This window comes from Ipomoea nil, unplaced genomic scaffold, assembly GCF_001879475.1.
Source record: "Ipomoea nil cultivar Tokyo-kokei standard unplaced genomic scaffold, Asagao_1.1 scaffold0317, whole genome shotgun sequence".
NCBI lineage: Eukaryota > Viridiplantae > Streptophyta > Magnoliopsida > Solanales > Convolvulaceae > Ipomoea > Ipomoea nil.
Window position 1 is genome coordinate 4,445,274 of NW_017616745.1, and position 15,768 is coordinate 4,461,041.

At 32.7% G+C, this 15,768-nt stretch overlaps 1 protein-coding gene and 1 non-coding gene across 2 annotated transcripts; one reads left to right on the top strand and one right to left on the bottom strand.

The window, feature by feature from the left end:
• Positions 1 to 2,700: 2,700 nt before the first annotated feature.
• On the bottom strand, positions 2,701 to 2,772 carry TRNAH-GUG. Its single transcript has one exon. It is a non-coding gene; the product is annotated as a tRNA-His (tRNA).
• A 6,128-nt stretch (positions 2,773 to 8,900) lies between these two features.
• Positions 8,901 to 14,573, top strand: LOC109166243 (cysteine-rich receptor-like protein kinase 25). The gene is made up of 7 exons (XM_019315168.1): positions 8,901 to 9,773; positions 12,663 to 12,800; positions 12,887 to 13,008; positions 13,089 to 13,299; positions 13,402 to 13,639; positions 13,838 to 13,988; positions 14,130 to 14,573. Exons 1-7 carry the CDS (start codon positions 8,936 to 8,938, stop codon positions 14,439 to 14,441), a joined length of 2,010 nt encoding a protein of 669 aa, XP_019170713.1. The 5' UTR covers positions 8,901 to 8,935; the 3' UTR covers positions 14,442 to 14,573.
• The last annotated feature ends 1,195 nt before the right edge of the window (positions 14,574 to 15,768 follow it).

The window sequence follows — 15,768 nt, forward strand, 5'->3', positions numbered from 1 at the left end:
TCTTTATAAATAAGTAAGACTATGTATTCTTTTGAGAATAAATATGAAATTTGTAATGATTTGCATTATACAAATGTTATATATGACTATATGAGTTATGAATTTTTTCAAGTGAAGTGAAAATGGTGAAGTTGAAATAATTTTAAATGTTAAAGTTATTATATGTTGAACTCACCTTGTTGATATTTATGTGGAAAAATTATTCTTTAACAAATGCTAGTTTGAATATATTTTTTGCAAATGAGATTAATTTCTTTCAAGAATATTATGCGAAACTTGTGATGACTATGTTGTTCAACTTGAAGTAGCATGTAAACATCATTATTTTTGTGGCTTACTGCTAATGAGGTAACCAAGTTTGTTGAAATATATAATTAAGTGTAGAGTTACTATAAAATTTCACAAAGCAAATTTGCAAAACTCAGTCCACAAAAGAGCCAATGTTGAGCACCAAAGACCAATATGGGTAAGAGATCAAATACTTTTGAGAAAAGTAGTTTTTGGGGTAATTAATTAGCTTCTTATATTTCTTCTTTATAAGTCTCATCCGAGAATAACCATAAAAGAAAATGTTTAATGTTAAGCCTGAAAATCTCAAGAGAATTATTTGTGAGTAAATAAAGTACTCATCAAAGTGTACATAAGTTTGATCGAGATGATCAACTTACTTTAATAGAGAATGCTAATTATGAGGTTAGTCGTTGAATTATTGATGGAATGACTTAAAAGTCAAGAAGTGGTGAATTCATGGTGGATCCCACTTGTGTGGTCAAACAAAACCATGAAAAGAGTCACAAAGTACGTAGTACACTTATTAATCATTCATGTGATGTATGTACTTGTGAGGTTGAGCTACAGCTCTTAGTAAATTTATAATCTTACGAGACGGGTGGTCCTATTGAGAAAAACTTACAGCACGTTTGGTTCACAGAATGAATTTTGAGGTAATAGGAATGCTATTCCATAAGGAATGGAATAGGCAAGGAATAGAATAGGAATTGTATTCTATTGTTTGGTTCGCGGAAGGAATAGACTTTAGGAATTATATTACAGTGTTTGGTTGATTTAAGGAATAGAAATGAAATATGCTTTAAAAGACATAAATACCCTTATAAAAATATGTGATGGTGGTGGTGGTGGTGGTGGCGGCGGTGGTGGTGGTGGTGGTGGTGGTGGCGGTGGTGCTGCTGGGTGGTTGTTCTGGTGGCGGTGCCGGTGGTGGTATTGGCGGTGGTGGCGGTGGCAGTGGTGTGGGTGACAGCAGTGGTGGTGACGGTGACGGTTGTGGCAGTGGTGGTGGGGGCGGCGACGGTTGTGGCGGTGGTGGTGGTGGTGGTGGCGGTGGTGCTGCTGGGTGGTGTTTCTGGTAGCGGTGGTGGTGGCAGCGGCGGCGATGGTGGTGGCGATGGTGGTGGTAGTGGTGGTGGTGGTGGCGGTGGCGGTAGTGGTGGTGCTGGGGTGGTAGTGGTGGTGGTGGCGGTGGCGGTGGCAGTTGTGGGGGCGACAGTGGTGGTGGTGATGGTGACGGTTGACGATGATGGTTGTGGCAGTGGTGGTGGGGGCGGTGGCGGTGGTGCTGCTAGGTGGTGGTTCTGGTGGCGGTGGTGGTTCTGGTGGCGGTGGTGGTGGTGGCGGCGGCGACGATGGTGGTGGCGGTGGTGGTGATGGTGGTGGTGGCAGTGGTAGTGGTGGTGGTGGCAATGGCAGTGGTGGGGGCGGTGACGGTTGTGGCGATGGTGGTGGTGGCGGCGGCAGCGATGGTGGTGGCGGCGACGACAGTGGTGAAATAGGATAAATTTATATATATGATAATAAAATTAGGTTAAAGAAAGGGGTAAAAAAGGAAATAGATTCTAAAATCTATTCCTGAGCGTTCAGTAATAGGCTAATACCAGGGGGGGCCCTAGTAATAGCTATTACCTTATTTGAGGTAATAGGCTATTACCAGGAATATTATTCCTGGTAATAGAAATGGTTACCAAACAACGGAATAGGCCTATTACTGGGAATGCTATGCCATTCCCGGCCTATTCCGTGAACCAAACGGGCCATTAATGAATTCACCACTTAAAAGTTGGGAGGGTGAGCATAAAATGTTCTTAACGATTTCATACTCTAATTTTGGTAGTCTATATTAAGATAGACTTAATGAGATCACCAACATGAGTGAAAAGGGTAAGCCGCATTTAATGAAAGATAATGGGCTATCTTTCTAAAGCATTTATGAGCAACTCGAAGTTCAGTTGGGCTAAATACATATGTAATTTTTCGTGGAACTTACATAAGATCTAATGTGTGATGCGTGTCATTTGGGTTTAAACCTATAATCGAAGAGTTCAAAATTCGTTCACTAATTACATCGGAGGATACCATTGCATATATCACTACGTGCCAATTCAAGATTCGTTCAATAACACTTAAGAGTCAAACCTTTATATTAGCTACCCTAGAGAATAGCCATTGTGTACATAGGTTAGCTAGTAAGATAATTGTAAACTTTTTATATTAAATTACTCCGTATAAGATTTTTTTTAAATGCAACAAGCCAACAAAGAAGAAAATAAATTACATAACTCTTGATTTAACAACTTTAATTAAATCAACAAAAAGAAGATTTCAAAACCTGACCAGGGCAAGTTAATGCCATTGTGTGGGGAGGAGAGAACTAGAAATCCCCAGAATGAGGTGCACAAAAGGATGTGTGGCTGCTGGGATTCGAGCCCAGGTCTCCACGGCCACAACGTGAAATTCTTACCACTAAACTACAACCACAAGATGTAAACAATCATCGATAAATATTCCTTCATCCATGCTTAAGATAACTATAAGTTTGACTTAGTTCCAAATTTAGTCATCTAACTATTACAAACTACTAAATTTAGTCTTGGATTGTTGAATCCTTTCCAATTTAATCCACTGTAAATTTTTCCCTATTAACATTGAGGGTGAAATTATAGTTGCTATGATAAGAAAATTAGGGTTTTGTTTGTTCCTACGTGTTAGAAACAATTGCCGCGATGAAAATGGTGGATTACGATTGTAGATTTAAGATCTAAGAACTTAAATTGTGAATGAGTGCTAGTTGGAGAACTAAATCCGAAATTAACTCTTACGTTGTGTTTGATTCAAAAAATAAAAATAAAGGGAATAAAATATAATTCAAACAAGAACAGAATAAGATCAAAAAAATATATATATGAATACTATTCTACTGAATTTATTACATGTTCATCAGAAAGTATTACATTGCTACAAAAATATTACTTTCTTCTTTTTAAAAAATTACATATTTACTGAAAAATATTACATTTTTATTTAAAACTATTACTTTAAAAAAAAAATTATATGTTCTCATTAAAAATTATTACTTTTTTTTCCTCTTAAAAGTATTATTTTTAATTAAAAATATTACATTTTTACTAAAAATATATTAAATTTTCCCTGAAAAGTATTATTTTTTATTTGGAAAGTATTATGTTATTATTGAAAAGCATTATATGTTTGTTAATAAGGCTTTGTTAATTGGCACCCTTAGCTGAAAAGCTAACTAAAAGTTGAATGCTAAAAAGCTATACCTAGTAGCTAATAAGCTTTTTTTTTCTTTTTTTGAATGCTACTAGCTCTATTACATTGTAGTATCTGTTCATATACTTTCTCAACCTATTGAAACACAAAGAGCTAATAACACCTCCACTGAGGCTCGAACTCACAACCTTCCAAGTGGAAGTCCAACCCGGATACCATTGGACCACATAGTCCTGGTTAGTAGCTAATAAGCTAATTAATTGAAATTAAAATATTTGGTAAAAATAATTATTGAATTAGCTATAATAAGTATAAAAAGACATAAAAGAATAAACTAATATATTAGAATTTTGATTAACGAAAGATAGATGATGCCATTTTTATAATTTTATTAATTAATAAAGACAAAAAAAAAGGAAAAAAATAAATTAAAAGTCATGAGCTCATTTTGAAACACTACATCAAGTAACATTTCAAAATAATCTATTATTTTAAATTTCATGTTTTACCAAACAGATCTTATAACTTATTTATAGTTTAAAATAAATTGTAAGCTCTAAAATAAACTCTATCAAAGCCTAAATATTATATCTTAACGGAAAGGTATTAATTTTCTTTGAAAATTGTTTTTTTTTTTTTCTCTTGAAATGCACTTTAATTTGTATCAATCTTTTATTGAAAAGTATTTTATTTTTACTAAAGAATACTAATTATTTTTGTTGATAAGCACGTATGTATTACATTTTCACCAAAAAAATAAATTATATTTTCCATTGAAAGTAATAAATTTTTGTTAGAAAGTACGGAGTAGTATTAAATTTTCATTGTAATAAAGTAACATTTTTCACCTTAAATTTTTTTTTTTTTTTCTAGAAGTGAATTACATATTTGTTTAAAAGTATTACATTGTTTAAAATTGAGTACCACACAGACATTATTGTTTATGATATTTCAAACCGATTATTACATGCAAATAGGCCAATGAGTGATGACCGACTGATCGGAGTGAGTGATGACCGACTGATCGGCTCTAAGCATATCCTCTAGTTCCCATGCAAATAGGACAATCTTGTACTCACTTAGCGTTTGTAAGATTGCCGCATTGATCTCTTTAGCTAATCTCGTTCCTAGCTAGCATAACCTTTATTTCCAGTCGAGAGGTTTCTAGGGCTACTACCTCCTCTAACTATGCTACAGGTTCTGGTCGTTCTCTAGATTCCTCTAACTTGGCTTGCTCAGTAATATAATGGCATGGAATTGTAAATCCCGTTCCACCATCTGGCGATACGTCAGGATATAACAAGACCTAGCTAAATGTCAATCGCTTCTAGCAACCCCTACTCTTTCTAGCGTCCGAATCTTGTCGCATAAGGATCACATTATAGGTGGAGTTCAATCTGAAAACCACAATTTCCATGTCTAATTTTCGTACTCTGGGGTACTGTGCCCTATCTAAACAAGTAAGCTAACACATCCTTCAGCTTCAACATTGTCACCGGTGAACCCAGCTAGAGGGGTCCTAACCGGTTGGAGCTGATCTCTTACTAGCCCTAGCGTGTTGAAGGTGTCAATGTATATGATGTTCACACTACTTCCTTTATCCACGAATACCCCTCGGGCGACGGTGCCATTAATGTCTATCGCTATTAAAATGGCATCTTGGTGTGGTACCGCGCCTATGGGGTGGTCCTCATCAATAAAAGTTATCGGATTCCTCAACTTTTCTTTGGTATGGCTGGGTATTGTACAGCTCCTATATATAGCTCTTTTTTTTTCTTTTTTCTTTTTTTCTTTATAAAGTCTAATTTATTTTTACCTATTTTTGTTATTTATTATAAATGTACTGTATAATAATAATAATAATAATAATAATAATAATAATAATAATAATAATAATAATAATAATAATAATAATAATAATATTATTATTATTATTATTATTATTATTATTAGAATACATTTATAATACATAACTGCTCTTTAATTACCTTTATTACTCAAGTTTTCTATTATTATTGTTTTAAGCGTTTGAGGAAATTTCTCAAGATATTTGTTTAGTGGATAAAAAATTTCATTGAAGACTTGCTTTGGATTGAGCCCATGGTTGACGAAGGGTGTTTCATCTGCTTGATTGCATGCATCACATGAACTGCTACTTCACAGAGATATGAACTGAAAAGTAAATATATAGCAAAGAGACAATGCAAGGCAGGAGTTGTACACCAAAATGAACATTAAAATGTATCAAAAGTCAAAGTCTTCCAAAGATGGGCCAACATGTCAGTTTGAACTCTTCTTCGTATTATGTCTTCGTTTTCTCCACTTATTTAGCTCTGTACGCAATGTTTTGTGAATTGTGACAAGCAATGTGGACATAATTATTACCTCATTTATTTCCCTTAGCTTCAATAATTACTCTCATATGAAGTACTCCGTATTATTTACCCACACTAGCAAATTAAAGATCCACGACCATGTAGTTCAAAAGTTAGCTGAACAAAAAATAAAAATAAAAATCTGGAGCTACCCCACCTATTTAATCGACAATTGGCTTGATAATCACAATCTGACTCCTATCCTTATGGGAGTTGTTTATTAATCTTTTCAATTTAAATCAGTTAAATAGTGATAAACTAGATTAATTTACAGTTAGTCCTTTGTTAGCTAGGACATAAGATGAGATTTACACATAATATACCTTCGTGTAGATTTTTTTTTTTTTTTTTTTTTAAATAGTTAGTTGAACGTACATGGCAAAAGTACATACAAGCTTGATTTACTGTTGCAATTAATTAACAAATTTTGTAAGCCAAAAAATATCAATTCAATCAATTTTTTTTTTTTTTTTTTTTAATTTCCATCACCTTATATACACATTGTAGTCTTATTACAACACCACTAAATTATAATTCTAATTCAACTATGTTTCATTGGACAATATACACTCAAATATATGAAACTATTATTCAATTCCATTTTATATACAGTGTAATTTCATTTCAACAAAACTAAAGTATCATTTCAATACAACTACGCATTTTTATTTGACAATATACACTCAATATATGAGACATGTTATTCAGTTTCATTTTATACATACTGCAGTTTCATTTCAACCCCAATAAAATATCATTTTAATTTAATTACAGTTTCATTTTTTATAATAATAACACAATATGCGAGACAAGTTATTCAATTTCATTTTAGATACACTATAGTTTCATTTTGTTCTGAACGCACCAAAAATACGAGATTTGTTAAAACTTAACGGCTACCGTTTCTTTACTTAAAGGAACGGTGCTGTTTCCGGAGCATAGATCATGGTCCACCGTATAACGACCGTAATATATTGTGTTAATAAATTATGTGTCCTTCAATTTATTTACGGGTACATAATTTATTAACTAAAGATACATAATATGTTAATTACAAACACATAATTTTCAAAAAATAATAACATATGTCATTTTATACTTGAATGAAATTTTTATATAATAATTTAATAAATTAAATAGTCTGTTGGAATTTGGATTGTCAAATTTGGCAAATTATGTTGTGAGCACGTGCTTACCATGCACATGGTGCACACAAATCTATATCCATAATTTTTATACTGTAGATCCATAATTTTCTAGACTCTCGGTGAGCTAAAATTATGAATCTAAAGTATAAATTTTAGCTCACTGAGAGTCTCGAAATTATGAATCTACAGTATAGAAATTATTGATATAGATCCGTGGTTAAAAATTATGAATCTAAAGTATAAATTTTAGCTCACCGAAAATCTAAAAATTATGTATATACAGTATAGAAATTATGGATACACAATATAAAAATTATGGATATAAATTTATGCACACCATGTAAGGTGAGCACGTGCTCACAGCATAACAATTGGTCAAATTTGTTCTTCCGCGTAAGATTGTCCGCTTTCACTCCTGTCATCATCAATGCATATTTTTCCATAACGTTACTTCGCAGCCAGTTCGTTTGTTGAATACTCCGTAATAAAGAAGTATAAAACACAAGAAATTAAAACCTGGGAAACAACAATGAGGATAAGAATGAAAATGGGCAATGACGGCTAAATTATTCAGATTGTTCGTTTGGTAATCATAAAATTTTAAGTGGGTAATGATCTAGTGGCGTTCTTGTGAGCGGATTAGCTATGGACAAACTAAATTAATTTACCTCATTATGATCATTTGTTAGTAATTAGAGATTTAGAGTCCTAAGGTGGTGTTTATCTAATGCATGGCAAATTATATCCGCTGGAAATAAAATTTATGCTAGGAACGAAATTAGCTAAAGAGATCAATGCGGCAGTCTTACAAACGCTAAGGGGCCGTTTGGTTCAGGTCATCTTAGATTACCTAGGTAATTTAAGTCTGATAATGTTATATTACATTGTTTGGTTCAAGTTATGAGATTATCTGGTAATGTTATATTACCTGAAAGCTTATGTGACGGTAATGTTTCAAGATAATGTGATTACCCCCATTTTCTTAGGTAATCTTAGATTATCTTGAATTATTCCAACTTTGCCCTTGTTAACTAATAATAATAATAATAATAATAATAATAATAATAATAATAATATGTTTATATATATATATATATATATATATATATATATATATATTGAGGACATTATAGTAAATTGATCCATATAACATAAAATATAACCTTTAACTAAACAAAGTAATATTATATTACACAATCCTAACCAACACACATCAAGTTATCTTATATTCTCAAAATCTCACATTACCTTCCTAAAGGTAATCCTATTACCTGGATAATCCAAGATTCCGTGAACCAAACACCTAAGTGAGTACAAGGTCGTCCACACTTTCATTCACATTTATCATAGTCACTTAGACAACTAAGATCCATATCGATCAACCAATTACTAACATGTACTACATTCATTAATATATTTCTATAATTAGTCTAATGTCCACTACCAAAACATCCTCATTCGTTAAGTTTTTTTTGTTGGTTTTTAGGTTGCTAAGTAGGAGAAAAGAGAGGGGAAATGTGAGAAAGGAAAAGGAAAAAAAAATTGACAACTAAAAAATTAAAATAAAATAAGCCGCCGGCGCGTGGTGTGCACATGCCTGGCTGGATGCTTATGGTGCGCCTCACGCGCACAAAAGGCAATTTTTTCTTTTCTTTCAAAATCTGGGGATGCTCTCAATTACGAAATTGAGTACCTACCACACATGCATTATTTTGTTTGAATATTTCAAACCGATTATTAACTACTCAAACACGTTTTATTGAAATTCCTTGCCCTGTCCAGAGTCACTTTTTCCTAGAGATATTACCTTTCAATTTATATATGTTCCAAATCTCCTTTATATGTGGGTGTTCTCCTGAACACTACCATTCAAAAATAATAAGAATCATGCATCCTCTTCCTCCTCCACTCAGATGCTTTCGGCTGGGCTACACCCTCTGCATTTTCTTGCTCATCACCCTATTCATCGGAGCTACCTCCCAATTATTATCATTAGTACCTCCCAGTTTTGCCTGTTCCGACACAACTTATACTCCTAACAGCACATTTCAAGCCAATCTTAAATCCCTTCTCAACATCCTTTCAACCAATAGCACCCACGAAAATGGTTTCTACAATTACTCCGCCGGTGGGCGCGACAACTCTGAGGACACCGCGTACGGCCTGTTCATGTGCCGGGGTGATGTCTCACCCGAAGATTGCGGGGCGTGTGTAAGAAATGCTGCTGTCATAGAGATATTTCGGGTATGCCCCAACCAAAAGACTGCTGTTGTCTGGTTCGATTTCTGTATGTTGCGTTACTCCAACAGTTCTATGTTCGGGAGAGCCGACCAGCAGCCTGGGAGGATTGTATATTTGACAAAGAACGATTCTCAGCCAGATAGGTTCATGGAGGTTGTCGGAAACACGTTGAATGAGGTGGCCACTCGAGCGGCCGCCGGTCGATCCGGCAAGAAATTTGCGACTCTAGAAGCTAACTACACTGCAGCTGAGAGACTCTACAGTCTTGGGCAGTGCACGCCTGATCTTTCCGATTTGGATTGTGAGAGTTGCCTGAGAGCTGCAATCGGACAACTGCCCAAATGTTGTTATTCATCACCGGGTGTAACTATTGTCCTCCCAAGCTGTTATGTTAGGTATGCGGTGAATAATCCCTTCTACACTAGCACAGCCGCCCCTGCGCCACTACCGGCCGCCGGTCCTCTCACACCTGCTACCGGTGAAGGTATAGTAAAACTTCTCTATTGTTATACCATGCATTGTGAGCCCTGGTCAAAAACTTATATGTCTTTCAATTAACATATTTTTTAACATCATTTTGTACACCTAAAAAAATGAAAGTATATGACATGATAATAACTACAAACACATAAATTGTTAATTACAGAAACAAAATATATTAGTTGCAAACATATAATGAGATGTTTGTTAACATGTATGTGTTTTATCTACCATGTACTTTCAATTGTTTACAAATACAGAAACAATTAATTATAGAAATAGAATGTGTAAATGTGTAATGCAATCATTATTCCATGGACCTTGACCCACACAAATATGTGAATTATGAATAAAAAATATATTTTTAATTAATATATTAAACGTAAATTATTTGTAAAGTACATTATATATGTACAAAAGTATATTATTTTAAATTATATTTTTTGAGTACTAAATATATATTATTTATATATTATCGAATAATATATTTTCAATATAATATTAAAAATGTACATTTATTTTATGTTTTACAAAAAATTTGTTGTTATAATACATATGGACAAAAAAATATTTTTATAAATTAAAAGATTGAATTCAAGTTATTTACTAGTCTAACTCATAACCTTATAAATTTATACTTTTCTCTCAAATTTTTTTTTTTTAGACTCTGGTAACAACTACAGGTAAAACACTCACATCTGATCCTTTGTTGTCATAGAGTTGTCTTCTACTCTTCTTGTTAAGATTTAGCGCATTATCACTGGTCTAAAAATTTTCTTATATCATCACATTTTTAAGAAACATGACGTTGAACTTGAGCCTTCAATTAATAGATTTAGGCTCTGTTTGGCAAACATAGCTGGAAAGCTATAAGCTAGGAGCCAGGGACGGAGCCAGAAATTCGATTGAGGGGGGGCGAAGAAGTAGTACGGATTCAGAAATTTTTTCCAGTAAAAGCGAAACATTAAAACAAAAGAGATAATTTAAAAAAAAAAAAAATTACCTAAGATTTCTTTATATAATCATCACTTAAAAAATATAGTTGTAAATATTGTTGGATATGTGCGAAAAATAAAACACATCAAAACTTTATAAAAATATTCATAACATAATATGAAACATAATTAATTTGATAAAATAATTTGAATAGAAAACACATATTAAATATTTTCTTTATATAATCATCACTTAAAAAATATAGTTGTAAATATTGTTGGATATGTGCGAAAAATAAAACACATCAAAACTTTATAAAAATATTCATAACATAATATGAAACATAATTAATTTGATAAAATAATTTGAATAGAAAACACATATTAAATATTAAAAAAGTGGCCATAGGGGAAGGACTCAAAAATATGTTAATGTAAAGATTTGAACCCATGACCTTTCCCATTAACAAACACATACCTTACCAATTACTCTAACTCCTTACTTGTTAAAATTTACTAATTTGTTTATACTAATACTAACACCTATACTATATATACATATATACATACAAATATTATATATGGGGTGGGGGTGGGGTGAGGGGGGGCAGCTGCTCCCCCTCTACCTCCGTCCCTGCTAGGAGCTGAAAGCTGAAAAGTTATAAGCTCGGAGCTGAAAACTGGAGAGTTGTTAAGCTAGTTGTTATGATTGAAAGTGTTTGGTAAAATTAGTTTTTTGATAAGCTAATAAATGTAAAAAGACTAAAAAGAACATCTTCATAAAATTTAAATTAGTTTGTTTACATATTAAAATTTAACATTTTGTCTTTAAAAAAAATTAACATTTGAAATAAAACTATTAGCATAATCATGATCTAGCATCTCATAATGAAGTAGCAATATTGTTGCAAATCTCATAATAATAAGAGTAAATACCCAAAATGGTCCCTCGACTATAGCTAAATTCACAAATTGGTCCTCAACTTTCAATTTCACCCAATTAAGTCATTAACTTTGTAGTTTTAACACAATTTGGTCCTCTGTCTATTTGACCGTTTGTTGACTGTGATTTTTGAGGATATATATGTAATTTCATGGTTCATCGTCGGTTTTTTAAGGTTCCGGTTGTATTTCCAGACCGCACTGTTACATTTGAATCCACTGTAGAAAGCAATCTACCAAACCCGGTCACCTTCTTCATCATCCCTTTGGATTCAATGTAGTTGAATTCGTACTAGAGCGAAGAAGACGACGTGTTTCCGAACCGGTGCAACGTCATCCTGGAGGCCTCCACGTGCTTCGACGAGAGCTGAAGGTTCTTCTGGAGATCGTCGATACGGTCAACAAACGGTCAATTAGATGGAGGACCAAATTGTGTTAAAACTACAAAGTTAAGGACTTAATTGGGTGAAATTAAAAGTTGAGGACCAATTTGTGAATTTAGCTATAGTCGAGGGACCATTTTGGCTATTTACTCTAATAATAATAATAATAATAATAATAATAATAATAATAATAATAATAATAATAATAATATTTGCGGTGAAAGGTGCGTATACAAGAGAAGAGAAAAGGGTTTTAATTGGGAAGTGTAAATCATGTCATTTCTTTAAAATAATAAAGATAAATATGGAAAAAAAAGTTAGGAAACTATGAGCTTATTTTGAAACGCTACCTTAGGTAGCGTTCCAAAATAAGGTCTTATTTTGGAAACATTAACAAACAGAGCTTAGATAGCGTTTTAAAATAAGATCTTATTTTAAGCTAGGAGCTTATTTTGGAAACATTAACAAATAGAGCTTATAGCTTATTAGTAACATTAACAAACAGAGTTTATAGCTTATTAGTAACTTACTTATAGCTTATTAGTCAAACAGAGCCTTAACCCTACACGGATCTCTCTGCCCAACACTTACACTGATGCAAAATTTTGAATGTGGGGTATCTCTGTTATGCAGAAAACAGGGGAAGTTCTTCTTCAAAAGTGATTATTGCCATTGTACTTCCGATCACTGGGATTGTACTCGTCACTGCAATCTTCTGCTTTGTAAGAAGTAGAAATGCGAAGAAACGACATACTAGATTACAGAAAACAGGTAAAGAACAAGACTGATTGGGATCTAATGTTCTCTAAACTTGTTTGTGTTACAATGAAGTTTTGTAACCTCAAACTTTCCTGTAGATATGAATGGAGTTTCAGCTGAAGAGTCCTCACAATATGATCTTGCTATGGTTAAAGCTATTACAAATGATTTCTCCCTTAAATGTAAAATTGGACAAGGTGGATATGGTTCTGTATACAAGGTAAAGTCTTTGGCTCGTTCTACAACACCAAAGTATATATGCTCATTTAAGTCTTTTATAATAATTTGTTGAATACTTAGGGGATGCTTCCCAACCGACAAGAAGTAGCGGTAAAAAGGCTTTCGAAAAGTTCAAGACAAGGAGCTCAAGAGTTCAAGAATGAGGTTGAGGTAGTTGTCAAGCTTCAACACAAAAATTTAGTTAGGCTATTGGGATTTTGCTCCGAAGGAGAAGAAAAGATACTCATATATGAGTTTGTGCCAAACAAAAGTCTTGACTACTTTTTATTTGGTTAGTTTCATAATTCAAAAGTCAAAACTTTTATTAGTATTCCTTTATATTCATCACGATTCACTAGTAGAGTAATTTGGATATATATTTTGAAATATTCAGATGTTGACAAACAATATCTACTGGACTGGTCAAGACGTTACAAGATTATACGAGGAATAGCACGAGGACTACTCTACCTTCATGAAGATTCTCGTCTTAAAATCATACATCGTGATCTCAAAGCAGCTAATATACTCTTAGATGCAAATATGGATCCCAAAATAGCTGATTTTGGCTTGGCAAGAATTGTTGAAGTTGATCAAATTGAAGGAAATACAAACAAAATTGTAGGAACATAGTAAGTTATCCACTTATGCTTTTAACTTTTTAATCATTAGAAGTTATCTGCATTATTTGTTGACAATAGCATATATTTACATTTAGATGTGCCCAATTATCATTGCAAAAAAATGTAATTATTACTAAAATTTGAAACACCATTTTCAACCATATATATACTAATGTATTTTGCATTGATGTGTATATTATTTTGTAGTGGTTATATGTTTCCTGAATACGCAATGCACGGAGAGTTTTCTGTGAAGTCTGATGTTTTCAGTTTAGGCGTTATACTTTTAGAGATTATTACTGGAAAGAAAAACCGCAACATCTCCAAAGGAAATAGAACAGTGGACCTTCTTGGCTATGTGAGTAGAAAATATACTTCCATATATTAAATACATCTATTTTTCTATATGCCAAGTTCAATACATTTTGTTGTGAACCCACCCATCATAGTATATTGCAGCCAACACTTATGAACATCAAAGTTGTAATTAATGTTGCAGGCTTGGGAATATTGGAGGGATGATACACCATTGGAAATACTAGATCCGATTCTCACAGAGTCGTATAATGTGAATGAAGTCATCCAATGTATTCACATTAGTTTGTTATGTGTTCAAGAAGTTGCGGTTGAAAGACCTACAATGGCAGAGGTGATGTTGATGCTGAGTAGTTATTCTTCTAATAGATGGTCAGCACCTCGTGAACCTGCATTTTATCATGGTGGAAGAGAGGAAATTCCGAAAGAACAATCGGAATCAGAACAATCTGTGAGCATAAATGAAGTGACAATTTCTCAACTTCATCCGAGATAAGGGAGAGTGTGGTGGAAGTGTATGTGAAGTTTAAACATGCATAACTGCAGAAAATGAGATAGGTTAAGTGTAGATTATATTGCATATAATTAATTTTTTAAAGGCATATTTTCAAAGTCCTACATTGATAAATCTTGAGACTAATAATTATGATGAAAGATACTCCAGAATTGAATTGAAATCTTTTGAATTACTTCAATTGGCAGTACCCAAATATTATTAGTTGTGTCGGTGTATCACACAATGGAGGTGTTTGGTAAATAGTTGTTAGCTGATTGAGTTAGTATGTTTGACTAGTTGATAGTATTAACTAATTGTAGAAAAATGTTTGGTAAATTAGCTCTTAGTTAATAGTTGATTATATGCAAAATGACTTTCTCAAAATGTTGATCGAAAAAGTTATTTTGAGCAGTTTTTTTTAATTTCAACATTTTAGAACAATAAACTGTTACAAAAAGTTAAGTAATCAAATGGTATTGTCTCAAGATTTATAACTGCACTTGTGTATCCCAAACTGCAGCTTTTCTTTGCCTTTGGCCCATTGTTACTCGGTTAAGTACTCCACCATTGTTTAACAAAAAGCTCGAGGAAGTTGTAGTTAATTGTCAACAGTAAATTAAAAATCTAAGTCTTGCAAATAGATATTGCTTAAGTAGTGTAATAATAATGTTGATTTAAATTATTATTTTTATAAATAAGTGGGGACTATATATTCTTTTGAGAATAAATATGAAATTTGTACTGATTTGCATTATACAAATGTTATATATGATTATATGAGTTATGAATTTTTTCAAGTGAAGAAAAAATTGTAAAGTTGAAACAACTTTAAATGTTAAAGCTATTATATGTTGAACTGACCTTGTTGATATTTATGTGGAAAAATTATTCTTTAACAAATGCCGGATTGAATATATTCATTGCATATGAGATTAATTTCTTTCAAGAATATTATGCGAAACTTGTGTCTATGTTGTTCAACTTGAAGTAGCATGCAAATAACTTTAAAGGGAAACCTTAGTGGTTTGGAGTAACCAAGTTTGTTGAAACATATTATGAAAAGGTGTACAAATAGGTCATTGAAATATTTGGGTGAACATCAATTGAGCCACCGAACTCGAATAAGCTCCAAATTGATCCATGAACCTGCAATAAAAATGCAATTAGCATTTTTAGCAGGTTGGTAATGATTAAGATGTCATGTGTATTTTTTATTTTTTATTTTATTATTATTATCTTACTAAGCATTTGATCCCAAAAAAAAAAAAAATAAATAAATAAAATAAAGTTAAACTATTAAGCTATTATTAGTATTTCCAGAATCATC

Bases quoted from the DNA above. Each gene is read 5' to 3' on its own strand.
- LOC109166243 (XM_019315168.1), top strand. From the start codon at position 8,936: ATGCATCCTCTTCCTCCTCCACTCAGATGCTTTCGGCTGGGCTACACC. The intron at 12,801-12,886 runs GTAAAGAACAAG...ACTTTCCTGTAG, and splicing joins TACTAGATTACAGAAAACAG to ATATGAATGGAGTTTCAGCT. The intron at 13,009-13,088 runs GTAAAGTCTTTG...TTGAATACTTAG, and splicing joins GATATGGTTCTGTATACAAG to GGGATGCTTCCCAACCGACA.